Source organism: Kogia breviceps, chromosome 15 (genome assembly GCF_026419965.1).
Source record: "Kogia breviceps isolate mKogBre1 chromosome 15, mKogBre1 haplotype 1, whole genome shotgun sequence".
Classification (NCBI taxonomy): Eukaryota; Metazoa; Chordata; class Mammalia; order Artiodactyla; family Physeteridae; genus Kogia; species Kogia breviceps.
Window position 1 is genome coordinate 83,884,781 of NC_081324.1, and position 20,484 is coordinate 83,905,264.

At 47.2% G+C, this 20,484-nt stretch overlaps 1 protein-coding gene across 2 annotated transcripts in view; it reads left to right on the forward strand.

Annotated features, from left to right (window-relative positions):
* ATP6V0A2 (ATPase H+ transporting V0 subunit a2) overlaps window positions 1–20,484 on the forward strand; it is a 37,878-nt gene continuing 17,394 nt past the window's right edge. For both annotated transcript variants that reach the window (XR_010836937.1, XM_059040654.2), the window contains exons 1-7: window positions 1–330; window positions 5,865–5,943; window positions 7,983–8,080; window positions 10,129–10,266; window positions 11,298–11,386; window positions 12,565–12,691; window positions 19,233–19,315. Coding sequence is in view for 1 of the 2 variants with exons in the window: in XM_059040654.2 (XP_058896637.1) it covers window positions 214–330; window positions 5,865–5,943; window positions 7,983–8,080; window positions 10,129–10,266; window positions 11,298–11,386; window positions 12,565–12,691; window positions 19,233–19,315 (731 nt within the window). In the remaining variant the exon portion in view is untranslated. The remainder of the gene's footprint in view (window positions 331–5,864; window positions 5,944–7,982; window positions 8,081–10,128; window positions 10,267–11,297; window positions 11,387–12,564; window positions 12,692–19,232; window positions 19,316–20,484) is intronic.

The window sequence follows — 20,484 nt, forward strand, 5'->3', positions numbered from 1 at the left end:
CGAGGGCGGCTCTGGCGGCGCTTGGAGCAGCGGCTGCGGCGGTGGCGGCGGTATAGGGGGCAGCTGGTGCAGCCCGGAGTCCCATGGTGCGGGGCTGCGGGCAGGCCGCAGGAGAAGCCTGAGCTCCGGGCCGCCCCGGCTGACCGTGCGGGCCCGCGCGGCCCGGAGCCGCCGCCGCCTGTCGGGCCCCGCGGGGACGCGGGCCGGCCAGCCATGGGGTCCCTGTTCCGGAGCGAGACCATGTGCCTGGCCCAGCTTTTCTTGCAGTCCGGCACGGCCTACGAGTGCCTCAGCGCCCTGGGCGAGAAGGGCCTGGTCCAGTTCCGAGACGTGAGTGTCGCCCGGGAGACGCGGGCCGCACCTGCCCGCAGAGCTCCTGCATCGAGCTTTTCGCTCGGGCCTCCTTTCCGTGGGCGCCTGGGCGCCCATTTCCCAGACGGGGAAGCTGCGGTCCACCTTCCGGCCAGAGCTTCCGCAGAGCGGGTCCCGAGCCCCCAGGGTCGCCGAATGTGTGGTCCGCGGCCGCCCAGGCCGGGTTAGTTTGGAACGCTCCGCGTCGTCTTCGTGCACTCGGGTCGTGCCATCTGAGGCTTCGGAGCACCGACTCTGTGCCGGGCACTGGGCTAAGCGGGAGAACAAATCTGATAAGGCCTCTTAGAGCCCTTCTGGAACTTACGGGGCAGGGGGAAAGGGAGAAATATTAAACAAATGAATACGTAAACAGGAATATGTTTGCTATACAGAAAATAAAACGGGGTGATGAAATAGTGCCTCAGTTGGGGCTGGTCAGGGAGGTCTCTCTGAGGAAGTGTTCTTGGGCTGAGACCTGAATGGGTGGGAGCCGGCCCTGGGAAGATCTGGGGGAACAAGGTCCCAGGTGGAGGGAACTGGAAGAGCCAGGAGCCTGAACTGGGAATGATTTGGTGTAAGCTCCTGAGGGGCGGGATTTTTGTCGTTTTTGTTCACCGATACCTGATGATGTACATAGCACTGCCTAGGAAGGAGTTGGAGTGCAGTCAGAATTTGTTGAATGGGATCTGTCTCCCCAGCAAGTAGTAATAGACCCTTGTTTATATATCTATTTATTTATTGTTTGTCCCCACCATGGACTGTCAACCCCCCCCCTCCACCCCGGGGTGCGGGCTAAGGGCCTTGCCTGCCTTGTTCATTCCTGATCCTGAGTACAGTGCCTGACTTTGTGGGCATTAGTATGTCTTTGTGGAATGAATGAACAAGCTTTTATTGAGTGCTCGCTCGGTTGCAGACGCTGAGTTTGGTGCTGGGGACGCAGGTGGACATGGTCTCTGTGTTTTTGTTGCTCACAATGTAGGAGAGACACACTCTGATTATGAACTGTGGTTAAGTGCCGTGAAGGAAAAGAGCAATGTGAAAGGGAGATTATGAAGCAGGACCTTGCTAACTGAACTGGAATTCACTCGAATGAACATTTTATTTCCTGGGACCCAGCTTTCATCTCCTCTGGTTTCCCTTCGTCTTTCTGAGGGCTCCTTAATTTTAAGAGGGAACACCCGTACCCAAGATCTGGTGTCATTGATTCCTGGGTTGGCCTCACAAGGCAACTGCCAGGGCAGAGGGAAACTCCTGAATGGTAGGCGAGGCTGCAGGGAAGGCCCAGGTCTTCTCGGTTCCTGGAGCCATTTGGGCTTCAGCACGTGGTGCCGACTTTCCTGGCAGGTGCTGCTGTGCTGAGCTGTGACTAAGTAGCACCGAAAGATCCAGGAAACAGTTGTGAGAGAAATGGGCTTCCTTCTTTATAACAGGTAGATTTCTTCCATCCTGTTAGTACTCAGGCCAAGAGGCTTAAATCAAGCTTAAATCTTAGAGGTTTGACCAAACACCCTAATTACCGCAAAGATGCAAGTTTCATTGAGTGCCATTACGTTAGGTAGTAGAGGACACTTGGGATTCTTTTAAACTGAAAATTGGGGAAAGAAAAAGAAAGTGCAGTTCATCTTTTTCCAGAAGTAAAATAAAGCTGCCATGTTAAAATGAGCTCTTTGTGTGATGCTAGGTTTTAAGAGCTCAGCGGTGTGTGTGTGTGTGTGTGTCTGTCTGTGTGTCTGTCTGTCTTTGGGATGACTGTCAAGGAGCACAGGTGCTAGTGCAGAAAGCTCTGTCACTTGACACTTTTTCTGCTCTCTTTTGGAATTTCTTCCTGGCTTTGCGCTCACCAGCTGGGATACCTGACGTCAGTCTTTTCTGATTTGCACAGGCTGGAGAGTTTTCGCCTTGCCTTTTAGTGATCCTTCTAAGGGAGAGGAGGCAGGGCAAGGGTTTCTTTAGTGACAGCCAAAGAGAAGACCTGGAAAAGAAAGGTTATTCAACTCACCAGTAGGACACAGTGAAGGGCAAGTCCATCTCACTTTTCTAAGGGTCTGGAATTTGAGGACAACGTTCACCTTTTGTCTGTTAGCTGCTGGAGTGGGAAGATGGGTGGCGTGGATACCAGTCACAACAGCACCAGGCAGCCTCTGCTGGTTTTTCTAGGTTAAATATTAGTGTTAAAACGAACCTGCATTAAAATGTACTTCATAGGGCTTCCCTGTTGGCGCAGTGGATAAGAATCCGCCTGCCAATGCAGGGGGCACAGTTTCGATCCCTGGCCCCGGGAAGATCCCACATGCCGCGGAGCAACTAAGCCCGTGCGCCACAGCTACTGAGCCCGCACTCTAGCGCCTGCGAGCCACAACTACTGAGCCCGTGTACTGCAATACTGAAGCCCGCGCGCCTAGAGCCCATGCTCCGCAACAAGAGATGCCACCGCGATAAGAAGCCCGCGCACCGCGACGAAGAGTAGCCCCCCACTCTCCACAACTAGAGAAAGCCCGCGCACAGCAACGAAGACCCAACACAGCCAAAAATAAATAAATGAATAATTTTAGAAAAATGTACTTCATAGCATTAGCCTGGAATTAAGGGTGCTGTTGCCTCCCTAAAAAGAAACTAGAAGCAAAACTTTATAAAAGAAACCACACAACAGAAAAAACCAGTTAACATACTGTGTAAGATGGTGACGGCGGATGTCAGATCCAGTCGTGTGTGTGTTGTTGCCACAGAAATTTGCCTCTTCATGAAGATGCTATTTGTGGAACCATAGTGTCCAATTTGAGTTAGTGTTTGATATTGACGAAAAAGACAGTGCAACTGAGAAGTCATGCCATTAACAGACAGGTTTTGATGGGTAGCTTCCTCTCTGCTCGTTCTTAGTTCTGTTGAGCTGGATTGTGTCTGAATCATTAGGAACTCGAAAGTGGTTACTGCTTTGGATTAATATGACTTCCAGAAATGAATGCAAATGTGACAAACAGAAGTGAAATTCAAATTTTTATCTTTCTTCTGGTTAACTCTTTAAAAAAAATGTTCCAAAAACTGAACAAGAACCAAGCCTTTGGGATAAACATTCTCAGGTTGTTCAAGGAGCTTCATGCCAAGCTGTTTCTAATTCTCCTTTTTGAGAGTGCCGAGTATAGCGCTGCACAGGGTAATGGTAAACTTCTCGCCCCAAATGCCTTTCAACGTGAATGATTACTATAATTTAAAAAACTGTGAAAGTAATACACGTCCATTGTGGGAAATTTGGGAAACATGAGATACTCATTTCCATGATCCCATTACCTAGAAACAAACACTTTACCTTTTCGGTTCATATTGTCCAATCAAACATTATTTTTCTAATACTATTATTATTATTTTTAAATAAGTTTGTTTATTTTTGGCTGCGTTGGGTCTTCGTTGCTGTGCACGGGCTTCTCATCGCGGTGGCTTCTCTTGTTGCGGAACATGGGCTCTAGGCGTGCGGGCTTCAGTAGCTGTGGCTCGAAGGCTCTACAGCGCAGGCTCAGTCGTTGTGGCGCACGGGCTTAGTTGCTCCGCGGCATGTGGGATCTTCCCGGACCAGGGATCAAACCCGTGTCCCCTGCATTGGCAGGCGGATTCTTAACCACTGTACCACCAGGGAATCCCTCTAATAATATTTTAAAATGTACGTACATAGGTATTTTTAGATAATTGGAGCCACACTGATAATATCTTTAGTCTTTTTTCACACACATCATGCTTGACTAACTTCCTCATTTTATTAAATATTGTTTTACAGTTTTTTTACAGTTTTAAGCTTTATATGGTAAGATTTTTTTTGTTTTGATAAATTTCTTTATTTTTGGCTGCATTGGGTCTTCCTTGCTGCGTGCGGGCTTTCTCTAGTTGTGGTGAGCGGGGGCTACTCTTCGTTGCGGTGCGCGGGCTTATCGAGGTGGCTTCTCGTTGCAGAGCACGGGCTCTAGGTGCACGGGCTTCAGTAGTTGTGGCACAGGGGCTCAGTAGTTGTGGCTCGTGGGCTCTAGAGCGCAGGCTCCGTAGTTGTGGCACATGGGTTTAGTTGCTCCGCGGCATGTGGGATCTTGCCGGACCAGGGCTCAAACCCGTGTCCCCTGCATTGGCAGGAGGATTCTTAACCACTGCGCCACCAGGGAAGTCCTGTAAGATGTTAAGTAAAGGGGAGGGTATATGGGAACAGTGAACTCCTGTGGACCCATATTATAAACCAATGGCGGGACTTCCCTGGAGGTCCAGTGGTTAGGACTCGGCGCTTTCACTGCCGGCTCCAGGTTTGATCCCTGGTTGGGGAACTAAGATCTCAAAAGCCGAGTGGTCCAAAAAAACCCAAAATAAAACCCACCCATCAGACAAGATCACTTTGAAGCAAATCCCAGATGTATAATTTAATTTCACTCATAAATATTTCAATAAGTATCTCTAAAAGGTGAGGACCCTAAAAAAATCATAGCCACAATACTATTATCATACCTAAAAATTTTAATAATTTCTTCATATAATCAAATACCTCATCGTTTAAAACACATTTTTTATTTATTTATTTATTTATTTTGTGAAACGTGGGCCTCTCACTGTTGTGGCCTCTCCCTTTGTGGAGCACAGGCTCCGGACGCGCAGGCGCAGCGGCCACGGCTCACGGGCCCAGCCGCTCCGCGGCACGTGGGATCTTCCCGGACCGGGGCACGAACCCGCGTCCCCCGCATCGGCAGACGGGCTCTCAACCACTGCGCCACCAGGGAAGCCCTAAAACAATATTTAATAAGTGCATAGTAATCAGTTATATTACTGAACCATAATTTTTGTACAGCTTTATTGATGTGTATCATAAAATTCACCCATTTCAAGTGTGCAATTCGTTGGTTTTTAGAAAATTTTCTGAGTAGCGCGTCCACTGCCACAATCCAGTTTTAGACCGTCACATCATCCCAGGAAAAGGTCCCTTACGGGCGTTTACAGGTCATGCCCCTCCCTACCCCAAGACCCAGGCAATCACTAACCGACCTTCTGCCTCTAGGTTTTCCTTTCTCGGACACTTCGTAGAAATGGAGTCACACAGTATGTGGTGTTGTGTCTTTCATTTACATCATGTTTCTGAACGTCCTCTGTGATGTTGATGTGTCGATTGCTCCGTTTCACTGCTGAGTCGTGGTCCACAGTGTGCATAGAGACTGATTTCTTGAACCAGTTTTCCACTGTTAATCATTTTTTCTCTATCCCTGAGGTTGATGCTCTTTTAGATAAATTTTTGTCCGTATCCATAGGTTGTTCCTTTAGGTTGAATTTCTTCATGGGATATTTCTGGGCCAGAGGATATTTTTCAGGCTTTTTTTTTTTGGTAACAGTTGGCAAATCGCTTTCCAGAAGAGATGTGTCAGTTTGTACTTCTGTTCAGTAGGATACAAGGATATGCTTACCACCAAACCCTTGACTATCACATTTTATTTATAAAGTGGAATTTATTTTTAAATTGTAGAAAATTCAAAGGAAAATTTTCATCTTTTTTTCAGCTGAACCAGAATGTAAGTTCTTTCCAAAGAAAATTTGTTGGTGAGGTGAAGAGGTGTGAAGAACTAGAGCGAATATTGGGTAAGTTTATTTTAATAACTTAAATAATTATTGTTATATAAGTAAACCTTGTTCACTTTAGAAAAATTAGAAAATCTAGACAAGTAGAAAAAGGAAGTTGTCCATATTCTCACCATTCATGTATTCACTGTTATGTAGGTTTATATAATTTTTTACTATTCATCTATAAAAGTAAGGATTTACATACATAATGGTCAGGTTATTTTATTAGCTTTGTTTCTCATTTGATGGTACTTTAACATCTTTTCATGTCAATAAACAGATTGACTCATCATTGTTTATAATGGCTGCATAGTATTTTGTGGTGTTAATGTGCTATAATTTATTTAGCTAATCCCTTATAATTTATTATAACTTAGAAACATTGTATACACATTGATATATTACTTGAAATTATATCAGAGAACAGGGGAGGTAGGAAATGGCAGATAGATTGGTTGATAATTTCCTTTTTTTTCAGGGCTTCCTTTGCAGAGATCAGTGTTCTCTGATTGTTAACCATTAAAACGCAGCCGTAAAACCTTTAACGTCTTAGCCTAAAATAAAATAGTCTTTATCAATTCAAACCTTGAAATTCTGACTGAAATAGAGAGGGGCGAACGATGCCAGTAATTGTCTAAAGTACCAGATTTGTTTTTAGAGGGACGAACAGGAAAACCTGGAGGTGAGAGTGTTGAGGGGGGAGAGAAGATGGCTTTTGGAATGATTTCTAATAGCAGTTAATTATCGTGGATTTTATATTTTTTTATTGGGGATTTTTAAGATTGAAAGAAACCTGTCAGTCATCTGAAGCCTAGTCCTCTGCATATTGTTTGAGGTCCCAGTTATCTGTGTGGGTCATGTAGGGTAGGGTGATACCACATTCCCATCCTTGCCGTATATATAAGTCATTGGACAGGTCGTATATTTGGAGTGAGTTTTCAAAGGCGGGGCAGGAGTGACAACACATTAGACGTGTCCACGACTTCCTATAGCTTAGACTGAATGCAGACTTAAAAACAAAATGAACTCGCAAGTAAATTGAGGTATAAAAAATAGGTTAAAAACATTTACATCCATTTCCAGAAAGCTCTTAAACCCAGTGCTTCCTTTGTTATCTTATGGGTAAGACATCATCGCTTTTCTTGCTCCCTCCTCCCTTCCTCCTTCCCTTTCTCTCTCCCTTCCTTCCTTCTTTCCTTTCTTTCTTCCTTCCTTCCTTCCTTCTTTCCTTCCTTCCTTCCTTCCTTCCTTTCTTTCTTTCTCTCTTTCTCTCTTTCTTTCTCTCTTTCTCTTTCTCTCTCTCTTTCTAATAAAATAACTAGTTAACACTTCTCCAAAATATTATATCTGGTAATGACTTTACCAGGTATTATGACTTTTATCCTAAGGAAAAGAACGCTTCATGGAATTGAAAATGTGAACTAAAGAAATTAAGTTTTTTTTGGCTGGTTCATTATTAGTTTCATGAATCTAGTTTTTAATGTAAGTAGAGAAGGCAGTGTAAGTTGCTCTAAGTTAAAACATCACGGCTAACTGGGGACTCAGGAGAACCTGACTTTCTGCCCTGTGGTCTCCTCTTTAGAGAGGAGACTGATAGAGGATGTGTTTTTCCTGATGGATATGTATTTCCTCCTAATGGTGTCTGCAGAGAGATTGCACTGACGTCTCTGGTGGGGACGATTATAGGTCCATCATTGGATTATTCCTGCACTTCCAGATGTGTCCTTAACCTTTACAGGTGCAGAGACAGCTGTGACTCCAAAGTTCTTTAACTAGAGTTTTAGAAATGAAGGACGTGGGGAATTTCAGAAAATGTGTATCCAGGTTACTGTTGGCTTTGTCACTGCACACTGATCTCTCTGAGCAGAATTATTTTGCAGATCTTTGGAAACAAGGCTACTAAAGGCATCCTATCAGTCAGTTGGGACAGGCAAGATTTTATGCATTTAGACATTAGTTTTTAGATGACCTGGGAAAGGTTGGGATGTAAAGTGTTCTCACTGAAATGTCCTGTAGTAAGTTTTTGAGTCTAATTTGTTTAACTTTTATTTCCACAGCATATTTGGTGCAGGAAATTCATAGAGCTGATATTCCCCTCCCTGAGGGAGAGACCAGTCCTCCTGCACCACCTCTTAAACAAGTGCTCGAAATGCAGGTAACTAGTTTCTGAAGAAGCGGTTTTAGGTCACTAACCTCAGAGGCTGCTTTTTCACTTACTTTATATTGTCTAGTGCTTTTCTGCCTTTCTTCTCAAAACCGTGGAATGAAAAGCAAAGGACCATATTATGGTTAATTCTCAGTAACAGGTTATCTATGATAAATTTTAACTGGAATTCAGTTTTCTTTTAAAATGTAAGACAGGGCTTCCCTGGTGGTACAGTGGTTAAGAATCCGCCTGCCAATGCAGGGGACACGGGTTCGAGCCCTGGTCCGGGAGGATCCCACATTCCGCGGAGCAGCTAAGCCCGTGCGCCACAACTACTGAGCCTGTGCTCTAGAGCCCCCGAGCCACAACTACTGAGCCTGCACTCTAGAGCCCGTGTGCCACAACTACTGAGCCCACGAGCCACAACTACTGAAACCTGCACGCCTAGGGCTTGTGCTCCACAACAAGAGAAGCCACCACCGTGAGAAGCCTGCGCACCGCAATGAAGAGTAGCCCCCGCTCGCCGCAACTAGAGAAAGCCCACGTGCAGCAATGAAGACCCAACGCAGCCAAAAATAAAAATAAATTAATTTAAAAAAAAAAGAGAATATGTTAGAAAAAAATAAAGTGTAAGACAGGTGGTATTGAACAGAGACTAACAAGAATTCGACTGTGAGATCCGGGCTCACGTGAAGTGGCTTCTGGGCCTGTGCAGGCCTTAGCGGGCCTCGCCCACTGCAAGTCCTCGAGGCTTTGGGCCTGTGCCCTTCACATTCTCCCCAGTTCACCCTGACCCTTCCCCGTCTAATTTTCAGAAGCTCGTGTGAAGGTGCTAGGTGGTTCCCCACGGGCAGCAAGTGGGATTCCTTCTTCTGGAGTCCCCTGCCACCGTGAGAGCACTGGCTTGTACATTAGCGTCCCCCCTTCCCCCCCATGAATTACCTCGTGAGGTTTTGGTCTAATCATCTGATAATTCATCACACTGGGAAATAGACTAGAGCCCTTTACAGCTCTTCTAAAACAATTAGTACTGTATAATTAGGACCATTCCGTTGCTGGCTGCTCTGTTTGTTTTTCTGGGAGGATGTCTTTTAACAGTTGATATATGAATGGACTCTAGAGAGAACTGTACAGTCAGATGAGAGCAGTCATCTGGTTTGGCCTGTTTGGTGTGTCGCTTTTGATGTAATTACAAATATAGTGATTACTGGCTGCTTATCTTTTTTTTTTTTTCCTGCGGTACGCGGGCCTCTCACTGCTGTGGCCTCTCCCGTTGCGGAGCACAGGCTCCGGACGCGCGGGCTCAGCGGCCACGGCTCACGGGCCCAGCCGCTCCGCGGCATGTGGGATCCTCCCGGACCGGGGCACGAACCCGCGTCCCCTGCATCGGCAGATGGACTCTCAACCGCTGCGCCACCAGGGAAGCCCTGTGTGCGTTTTTGTAAAGCAGAACACAAGTACTGAATGTAGCATGTCAAGTGATTTGTTTGAGTACCGTTTTACTGAGTCAGTGGGTTGTTTAACACATTTCTGCTTCTGTTGTTTTAATACTTAAGGATTGTGAAGGATGCTTGGTATATAACTAATTGTTAAAGAAGATTTGTTCTCAAGTATTTTTATGCTTAATTAATTGTGTAAGTGAAGCTGCATAGAAACTCTAAGCTAGAGACCAGGAATAATATGTTTGGGAAAGATTATCTAAAATTTTTGTGTTGCAAATAAAAGGAAATGTAGTCTTGAAAAAGGAAGCTCTTTGGTGTGTTGGTAATGGATAAGCAGATGGAGGGAAACCAGAAGAAATGACAGGACCTGAGATGGGAGATTGGCTCCGGCCGTAGGGCGCCCACGGCCATCGCGGCATCTGCGCGCTTGCCATCACAGGCACCTGAATTAGCACGAAGCGCTGATTGATGGACTTTAAAACCCTGTGTGTGTTTTCATATCCCTGTCAAACTCTCATACATTATGGCTTTTTAAAACCTCTGCGGGTCCTGAGGTACTGTGAAAAGAGAGTTAGAAGCAGACTTGGAGCTAAGCCTACTGCCGTCTCATTTCAGGAGCAGTTGTGGAAGCTGGAGGCCGAGCTGAGGGAGGTGACGAAGAACAAGGAGAAGCTGAGGAAGAGCCTCCTGGAGCTCACTGAGTACAGCCACGTGCTGCGCGTGACCAAGACCTTTGTCAGGCGCAGCGCGCAGGTGCTGGCGACGCTCAGGAGGAGCGCCTTTCTTTCTTTCCTCCTTTCTTGTGTTTGGTTGCAGCACGCAGGATCTTAGTTCCCTGACCAGGGATTGAACCCGGGCCCCCTGTAGTGGAAGCGCGGAGTCTTAACCACTGGGCCACCAGGGAAGTTCCAGAATTACGTTTCTTTTATAAAATTCTCGTTCCCGTAAAGTTTCGGGTTTTGTTTATCAACTCCTGTAGAGGTGTTGCTTTTTAAAAGAGGTAGAGGAACTTCCTCATTGGAAGAGATACTCCTTTCTCAACAAGGAGTGGCCCCCGCTCGCTGCAGCTAGAGAAAGCCTGTGCACAGCAACAGAGACCCAACGCAGCTAAAAATTTAAAAAAAAAAAAAAAAAAGAGAGGTACCTTTAAAAAAAATGAGATACATTTTGATCTTAACTTTATCTTTCAGTTGGATTATATGACATTAAAAGAAGCTTTAAGCCTCTCCTTTGTTGGTTGGTTTTAACCATAACTACTTCCTATTCATGAAATGCTTTAGTTTGCAGTTGAAAAAAATCTTATGATCATGAGAAGAAATTGAACACTGGAAATCGAACTCTAAAATTTAGTTTGTTTGTTTTTTTTCTTCCCAAATTGCTGAGAGTAATGGAAGTAAAACAAAAATCTGTGTGGGAGTAAAGAACAGCCTATGCAGTACTACAGTACTCAGCTGAGTGTCAGAGAGGGGAGAAGTATGTGCCTTATATGAACTTTGTTTCACTTCCTGTAGCGGTGACCTCTGATACAGTTACTCTGTCTTGGATTAAGGCAATGATATAAATTATAACTATACTTTTATGTAAACGTCTTCAACTAGCTTACCAATAAGGGACAGGGAAGTTATGCTCTTTGTCTATCAGAGCTGAGTTACATGTCTGAGTTACCTTGGGGCCTTGGCACCCAGATCTGAGCTCCCATGCCCTGCAAACTTGTTTGGAAACATGACTTGAGAATTAAAGTGTCACTTTCGGTGAGACAGACTTGGTTTCATATCTCTTCGTAGTTTGAACCCACTTACGAAGAATTCCCTCCCTTGGAGAACGAGTCTTTGTTGGACTACAGCTGTATGCAGAGGCTGGGAGCAAAACTGGGGTAAGTGACAACTGGCGGGTCGAGCTTTCCACTGTCCTTGTCAGTGGGAGACGAGCTCTGTTGAGTGGAAAGACAGCCACCATCTGAAAGCCTGTGATGGAATGAAAGAAAGTGAGTATTTGTTTAAGAAAACACTGTACTCCTCCTGTATTTGTTGAGTTGAATCACTCAGCTGTATTGACTTTTTAGCTAAATGCGATGGGAATTTTTTCTTTCGGTGTAATGAGGTGGAAAGAAGGAATTTATGCCAGTTACGCCAATTTTCGTTACTCCATAGCCTAAAATAATTGGTCACTGAAGCGTCAAGTCCTGTTTTGTTTGGTGGAAACATAGGGGCTAAACTGAGTTGGTTAATTTATTAATCGTATTTTAAGGGTCTCTTTCTACTGTTCACTCTGTTTACTTGGACTAATGGTGACTTGTTTCCTCATGTGATTTGTGTCTCTTTTTATTATGAACTGTTCCTCTATTCCTTATGTGTAGGAATTCAATGATATTTAGTTTGAGGCCGTATTCTTTCAGAGAGAACTTATTTTTACGTATGTCAGGTACTTGGGAGCACTCTAGCTGCCTGGAATCATTTTATGTTAATTTCTCAGCTTGAGTCTCTTGGTTTTTCTGTTTGTTTTCTCTCTGCCTGATCCCTCCTAACATGTGGTTGTAAATTCTCAAGGAATACTCTTCCCCTGCTCTCCAAAACCAGAGCCGAAATAAACAAGTTTGCTTGTAGGCTCCTTTGCAAGGTGGATTTTTTTCTAGTCCACCCATTCACTTGAGGTGTAGCCCTTTGTTGGGGGGCAAGAGTCCCAACTTCGGGGGGATTGGGGGTTCAGTTCCATCTCTTCACCTGATATCAACCCAGTGCCCGTCTCCTGTCTCCCTTGCTGGCATTGAAACCCAAGGCCTTAAGATACTGGGTCAGTATAATACATCAAGGCACAGCTACGAGGTCCTGTTTTGTTTTTGGATTCCGAGAATTTCTCTAAATTATGGGCTCAGCTCTACATTGAAGAGGATGTTTCAGAAATGTTTTATCCAGCATTTCAGATATTTTGCAGTTGGAGGGCTTTGAGGATCTCGCCAGCACTTTGGCAGGTGCGAGGGTCTTCGCTGCCCTCTTCATGCGGTTTGGTAGTCCTCGTTGCGTTTACTGGACCACAGCCTTTGGTGTCTCACAGGTTTGTGTCTGGCCTCATTAACCAAGGGAAAGCTGAAGCATTCGGGAAAACGCTGTGGCGAGCCTGCAAAGGGCACAGCATCGTGACGCATGCAGAGCTGGAGGGGCCCCTGGAAGACCCTGAAACGGTGAGTGGGCACCCCCTCCCCGTGTAGCAGCGGCGGACTTGTGCGGAAGCTGGAGGCACAGAGCAGAGCGGAGCGCTTCAGTGAGCCGTCCGCCGCGGGCCTTGCCGTCCTTGGATGCGTCTGGGGGGCAGTTCTTAACATGGAGGGCTCTCTCCCGCGCCGCCGTAGGACGCCTGGGACGTTGACGTGGATACGTCGCCACCCTCCCAGCCTCAGATCCTGTTTGGGTTTCACACGGGATCCTAGTTCCCTGACCAGGAATGGAACCCGGGCCCCCTGCAGTGGAAGCGCAGAGTCCTAACCACCGGACCGCCAGGGGCGTCCCACAGTGCTGTCTTTTATAGCAAAGGATCCAGTTTAGAGTCAGGCTTTGGACTTAATTGTCATGTCTCTTTGGTCTCCTTCATTCTGGGATAATTTGTCAGTCTTACCTTGGCCTTCGTGACCTGGACATTTAAAAATTATTACCGACCAGTGGTTTTTATTTTGGTAGGATGCCCCTCTGTTGGGGTTTGTCTGATGTTTTCTCACGGTTACATTCACGTTGTGTGTCTTGGGCGGGAAGTGATGCTGCTTCCCATCAGGGCTGCACAAGTCCTTTGCCCCATTACTAGTCATGTTCACTTTGGTCACTTGTTCAGGGTAGTGACTCCTGAGCTCCTCCACTGTGAGTTTATTACTCCATTTCCTTTGTATTTAGTACTTGTTTTGGGAGAAGTGCTTTGAAACTCTGTAAGTACTCAATTTCTCATCAGATTTTCAGTGCATTAATTTATTTCCTGTTTTATTCAGTGAGTTATACTCTGTTACTGTAATTCTTTATTTTGATAATCACATGCTCTAGATTTGGCCATTGGAGCCCATTTAGCTGGCTTTTATTTTCTTTTTACATGTTCCCCTCATTTTTTGAATGCTGCTTTGCTTTCCTGCATAACAAGATGTCCAGATTCATCTTGTAACTTCCCTCATGCAGCTCTGGAATCAGCCATTTCTCCAAGGAACCTGGTTGTCTTTAGTGGAGAGTGGTAATTAGAAGCCAGGACGCGGTCTCCGGGTGTGCCCATGGGGACTGAGGTGTCGCTGTCCCCAGCCCTGTCAGTGGGCAGCTCTAGGACGCGCACACGCCCGCGGCTCACGCACACTCACGGCTTTATTTCTGTACCTGTGTGTATACGTGAAAACTGTGAGTTTACATCCAGTTCCAGTCCAGCACTACTCGGTTCATTCTAAGATGCTCTATTTCTGTGTTTGTAACTCCTTTCTTCAGTGACGGGAAGCGTGGCTCCCATTATTGTTAATAGACTTATCTGGTCAGTCCCCTTGTATGTGACCAGTCTGCCCAGTGATTTCCCGTCTCTGCTGCCCCGCTCCTCTCTCTGCATGGAGCTCTGACTTGCCCAGCCCCCAGCCCGGGTTGTCCCCTCGTGTGGACGGCAGGGCCTCCTCACTTTGCCTGGGCTCTGGCTTTGCCCTGGGCCACTGTTGCCCTTCCCCTCCCCTCTCCAGGTCCATCCGCGAATGCACATCGAAGGCTTCGGGAATGAATTATTCAGGAAGGGAAGCAGGGCGGCCAAGGCCATCATTACCTTTTAAAATAGCTGTAATTTTTTTTTTTTTAAAGACTTCACCATAAAAATAACTATTATATATTGGTCTAAGTGAGGATGAACTGATACTACTAAGGGTAGAAAAGGAACTTGGGATTCTCAATTTTGTTAGTCCTTGTTCTGGGGAGGATGTGAGATTTGATTTGGTAACTTTTGCTCAGGTCCTAGGATTTATTTATAGTGTCATGTTTAATACCTTTGGGGTCGACCCCTTAAAGTCCTTACAGACCCCAGAGCATATTTCTAGCCATTTTCTCCTTTGTCAGTATCCTTTCTAGATGCTGACCAGTCTCTCTGTCAGAGCTGGACTCAGGCAGTTTCATGTGGTTTTATGATTTGTATTTTTTATGTTGCATACATCCGGGTTCCATATTATGTCTTAGGTGGTTGTGTTCCCTGACACAGTACTATTTTTAAAATTGTTAAGAAATCTTCAAAATCAAATTCATTATAAATACCATTTCTTTCTTCCCCCTGGGTATTTTCTTTCTTTTTTTAAAAACACTTTTTAGGGCTTCCCTGGTGGCGCAGTGGTTGAGAATCCGCCTGCTAATGCAGGGGACACGGGTTCGTGCCCCGGTCCGGGAGGATCCCACATGCCGTGGAGCGGCTGGGCCCGTGAGCCATGGCCGCTGAGCCTGCGCATCCGGAGCCTGTGCTCCACAATGGGGGAGGCCGCAACAGTGAGAGGCCCGCGTACCACCAAAAAAAAAAAAAAAACAAACACTTTTTAGACATGAATATCCTAGTTTATTAGGTAAGAATTTCACAAACATTACTTTTTAAAAAAAAAATTTTATTTTTGGCTGTGTTGGGTCTTCGTTACTGTGCACGGGCTTTCTCTAGTTGGCGGCGAGCAGGGGCTACTCTTCGTTGCGGTGCGCGGGTTCCTCATTGCTGTGGCTGCTCTTGTTGTGGAGCGCGGGCTCTAGGCACGCAGGCCCGATAGTTGTGGCACGTGGGCTCAGTAGTTGCGGCGCGGGCTTAGTAGCTGTGGTGCACATGGGCTCAGTTGCTCCGCAGCACGTGGGATCTTCCCGGACCAGGGCTCGAACCCGTGTCCCCTGCATCGGCAGGCGGGTTCTTAACCACTGCGCCACCAGGGAAGCCCCCCCCCGAGTAGTTTCTTCAATAATTTATTTTGAAATAATTTCAGTTTACAGAAAAGTTGCCAGAAGAGAACAAAGTCTTCTGTCTCTTCACCCAAATTTCCCAATTATTAACATTTTGCCACATATACTCCACTCACTCTTTCTGCATATATCTATCCCCGTTTTCATTAGGCTCCTTCCAGACCTTCTGCGAGGAAGCCGTGGACATGTGTAAGTTGCCCCCTTATAGGGGCGCTATTTTCTATAACCACCGTACAACCCTCCAAATGAGAAAAGTCAACACAGATGCAACACTTGGTCCACTACAAACATGCCACTCAGCTTCCCCACAGTTTGCATTGTTTCCTTCCTGGCCCGCTGCGCTGCCTGGGACTGCGCTTTGCTTTCGGGGCAGGCATCACATTGTGCTTCCTCCTGGCCAGGCCCGGATCACGTGTTGCCGGTGGGAACACCACGGAGCCAACTATCTGGTCCTCTCGGCACCGCCCGGCAGGAGGCACGTAATACCGGCCTCGTTGGTGTCGTCCAGGTTTCTCCACCTTCACGCCACTATTTTGCCCTATTGCATGGATTAGTAGTTGGAGAGGAGGTGTTCCTAGGTTACTGGGGCCTTGTTCCTCGGCGAACCTCTGCCCACCAGCCTCAGGCTCCGTGATGACTCTCTGGAGCCCATCACCTCTGTCGCGGTTGCCAGGTGGTTACTCGGTTCCCATCCTTCCTTCTGTACTTACTAGTTACCGTCCTGCAGAAGGCAGCGCGTTCCCTGCCCTCTCAGTCACTCGCTCATTCATCCACGGACTCGGGCATTCCTATTTATTTAATGACTCGTAATCGGCTACGATCCTTTTTATTATTTATTTATTTATTTAAAAAATTGTTTATGGGCTTCCCTGGTGGCGCAGTGGTTGAGAATCCGCCTGCCGATGCAGGGGACACGGGTACGTGCCCCGGTCTGGGAAGATCCCACATGCCGCGGAGCGGCTGGGCCCGTGAGCCATGGCCGCTGAGCCTGAGCGTCCGGAGCCTGTGCTCCACAACGGGAGAGGCCACAACAGTGAGGCCCGCATACCACACACACACAAAAAAATATTGTTTATTTATTTATTTTTGGCCACACTGGGTCTTCGTTGCTGCGCGCGGGCTTTTCTCTAGTTGCAGCAAGTGGGGGATGCTCTCCGTTGTGGTGCGCGGGCTTCTCATTGCAGCGGCTTCTCTTGTTGCGGAGCGTGGGCTCTAGGCGTGCGGGCTTCAGTAGTTGCGGCACGCGGGCTCTAGAGCGCAGGTTCAGTAGTTGTGGCTCACGGGCTTAGTGGCTCCGCGGCATGTGGGGTCTTCCCAGACCAGGGCTCGAACCCGTGTCCCCTGCATTGGCAGGCGGATTCTTTTTTTTTATTTTTTATTTTATTTTTAATTTTTTTGCGGTATGCGGGCCTCTCACTGCCGTGGCCTCTCCCGCTGCAGAGCACAGGCTCTGGACGCGCAGGCTCAGCGGCCACGGCTCACGGGCCCAGCCGCTCCGCGGCATGTGGGATCTTCCCGGACCGGGGCATGAACCCGTGTCCCCTGCATCGGCAGGCGGACTCTCCACCACTGCGCCACCAGGGAAGCCCGGGCAGGCGGATTCTTAACCACTGTGCCACCAAGGAAGTCCCAGTCCTTTTTACTTTGATGCCCAAGTTGTCCCTGATTTGGCCACTGGGAGTCCCTTCGTGTGTGTTCCTCTGGCCTTTGGCACGCCTGTAGCATTCGCTGAGCAATCCCTTACTTTCTGGTACCACAGAATGGTCCCTACCTCTGTCTGGAGTCAGCCATGCCTTCAAGGACAGCTGGTTCCTTTTAGTAGAGGGTGGAATTTAGAAACAAGGATCTGGGTGTTTGAGTTCTCATCATGTACTGGAGTGTCGTTGCTTCTGGGCCCTTTCAGCAGTCAAAACATGGACACACACACACACACACACAGAGCTGTATCCGCTTCTGCACCTACCTGTGCACATTATTATAAAACCGTATGCTCAGGCTCTAACCGGTGATTCTGGACGTCTCTTTTTTGGTGTTTTGCACTCTCTTGTGACGGCGAGAAATCTGGCCTCCCTCATCCTCAGTGCGGTCCGCTTGCTTACTCCACGTAACCGGCCTCCCAGACACCTCGGCCGTCTCCTCCGCCCGCCCCCTCCCTGGCCTCCCCTTGCCGGCCGCCCCACGTCCCTGCCTTCGGGACCCGAGTGCCTCTGCTCTGCCTGAAGCTCCCCAACCTGTTCCCCGTCCCCTCCGCCCCAGAGCTCAACTCTTGCGTTGCTTCTCTCCTCTGTGCCCTTTGGGATCCTGTGTAACTTCATGGCTTTAAATACCGTCCCTCGAATGTATACATCTGGCTTGGACCTCTCCCCTGAATACCAGGCTTCTATTTAACTGGCTCCCCCATACCTTTGAAGTTTCTGGAGGACATTTCCACGTGACACCTGAAACTGAACTCCCGATCTTCCCACCCCCAGACCTGCCCGTCCAGGCTGGCCTGTCTCAGTAAGTGCCAGCTCAGCTCCTTTCCGCCCGGCATCCAGAATGGCCCCTGTAAAAGGAGTCAGAGCGTCTCACCGCCCCCCCCCCCATCCCGCCGTAAAGTCCTCCTGCGGCTCCCTGTCTCACGGCGTCCCATCTTGTCACCCCCTGGCCATTCCTCTTCAGCCGGGCTGGCCTCCTCGCTTCCAGTCTCCTCGCCTCTGCAGGAGCTTTGCCTCGGGCTCAGGGGTCTCTTCCCCGGGATCCACGTGGCTCGCTCCCTCACCCCCTTCACCCCCTTCACCCCGCTAGGCCCAGATGTCCCCTTCTCAGGGAGGCCTTCCCGCCTTGCCCGACTTAAAAGCTTAACCCCCAGCCTCTTTCTCCCTGTCACCACTCCCAGCTTGATTGTCTTTATCGCCCTCACCTCCATGTGGCGTATTAGGTACTTTCCTAGTGTGTCTTGCTGCTAACTTGATATAAGCTTCCCTCCCCTCCCTTCCCTCCCAGGTCAGGGTTTTTTGTCTGTTTTGTTCACTGCTGTATTCCTGGCACTGGGAACCAGTGCCTGGCAGATTGACCGAAAACCTATTCAGTTCTATTTGTAGCATATTTGTAAGTACAGTCAATTCTCATTATTTGTTATAGTTAACATTGTACCGTCTCCGTGAGAACTGAACCCTTGCTCCTAGGGGAAGCTCAGGGTTGGGTTCCTGTGAGTCTCTGGTCATAACGTTTTTGTCGGCTGATGAGTACATAGCCTTGTTTCATTTAAAGACACCTCATTTAATATATACCGTTGGTTCATTAAGATTGAACTCACTGCCAACCGCACCACCACGCCTGTCTGAACAAAGCCTGTGGGACGCACGTAAGTGCACGTCACAGCCTTCTTATGCTTGAAACACTAGAGAGCTCTGAGGACCGTTTTGAACAGTGAAATCATCAAAAAGAGCACAAAACTGTGAAAATAAATAGACCTAAATAGACACTAAATAGACCACAGAAAGGACACTTGTTTATAGCATGAGCTGAAAGAAGAAGGCAGAGGGCCACCTTGTTCGACCTCAGCAGGAATATGCACATTGGGTGACTCAAAATTTTTGTCGCTCTGCATGTCCACAAATGAGTGAATAAATGCTTGAGTATTGATTTGGGGGTTATGATTTCTGGGGTGAATTTGCAGTTATGGAATCCGCAGATAATGAGGATGGACAGTGTTTGTTGAATGGATGAATGAATGAACTAACTCTTTGACAGAGTGTGAGCTGCCAGAGTTTTCAAAGTTCTAGACAGAGAAGTAACAGTTATCTTTATTCTTTGTAGGGAGAAGTCATAAAATGGTATGTGTTTTTGATATCCTTTTGGGGAGAGCAGATTGGCCACAAGGTTAAGAAGATATGTGATTGGTAAGAAAAAGAGACAGCTTTATTTCATTTATTTCTTTATCCTCAGTGACCTCTAGTTTTCTTGAAATACGTCTCTGAAGAGAAATACAGTGGTTGCAAAGGCTGCTGAGTTTTGTTACATGATTTCTTTGCTGTAATACCATGTTTTAAAACATTTAATTTGTCATCTGTCTTGCCAGTGTAATACTGAAAATAATTTAAAAGTAGACACCGTGTTAAGAACATTCCCAGATTTGATTTTTTTCCCTTGGGAATGAAGGCTCAAGTTCAACTGGGGAAGGAATCCAGTTTTAATATTTGGTGCCTTTCTGTTGCCTTTAGCTACGTGTAGGCTTATCTGTCCTCATGGAGCGTACGGCTCATCCTTTCCCAGCCCTCTGGAGTTACCTTCTTTGCACCCCGGGGAAGGGGGCCTGGCAGGTGGTGGAGAGGGTGGGCTCGGAGGGGCCTGCCTGCCAAACGAGATGGTACAAGTGACAGCCTCCCGTACCGCATAAGACTTGGGTAAACGGGGAGCCAGTATCACAGCAAGAACTGGTCTGTGACTTGGTCTTGTCACCGGTGGGAAAACAAGCAAAACCACGTGAAAACTCAAAAGAATGGCCTTTTGTTTTCTTATACTTGGGGAAATTTTAGCTGGCCTTGCTTCTTGCTGGGGTAAGTAAGGGTGGGGTTTGGTTATTTCCTTCGGATTCAGTGTTCACCAGAGTTTGATACTCAGTCACTGGTGTTATGGAAAGTAACTTTAGGTGATATGTGAACTAGCGTATTCTTACTTTAATAGGTGTATGTTTATTTTTTACATAGATTAGAAAAACTATAGCCAGCACACAAACCTGTGACTTCACAGATACCATTGCTTAGGATAAGGCTGGAGTAAGAGTTTAACTTTAGTAGCCGGAGCCTAAGGAGGAACATAAAACATGGCATTAAAACCCTGAGGCAGCATGGGAGTCGCAGCAGCCGAGGGGGTGTGGCTGCAGCTGGGGGGGGCGTGGCTCTGCCTCCCCTGCGTCCTGGTGTCACACGTGGCCCCAGAGGACGTTTACTGAAGCCCATGTCAGAGGCAATTGCTAGGCATCCAGAGCTTTCTCTGCCCCCGATTTTCTCTTTTTTGTAATTATTGTTGTATGTTCTTTGTCTTTGATTTATATTTTATATTTGTTCAA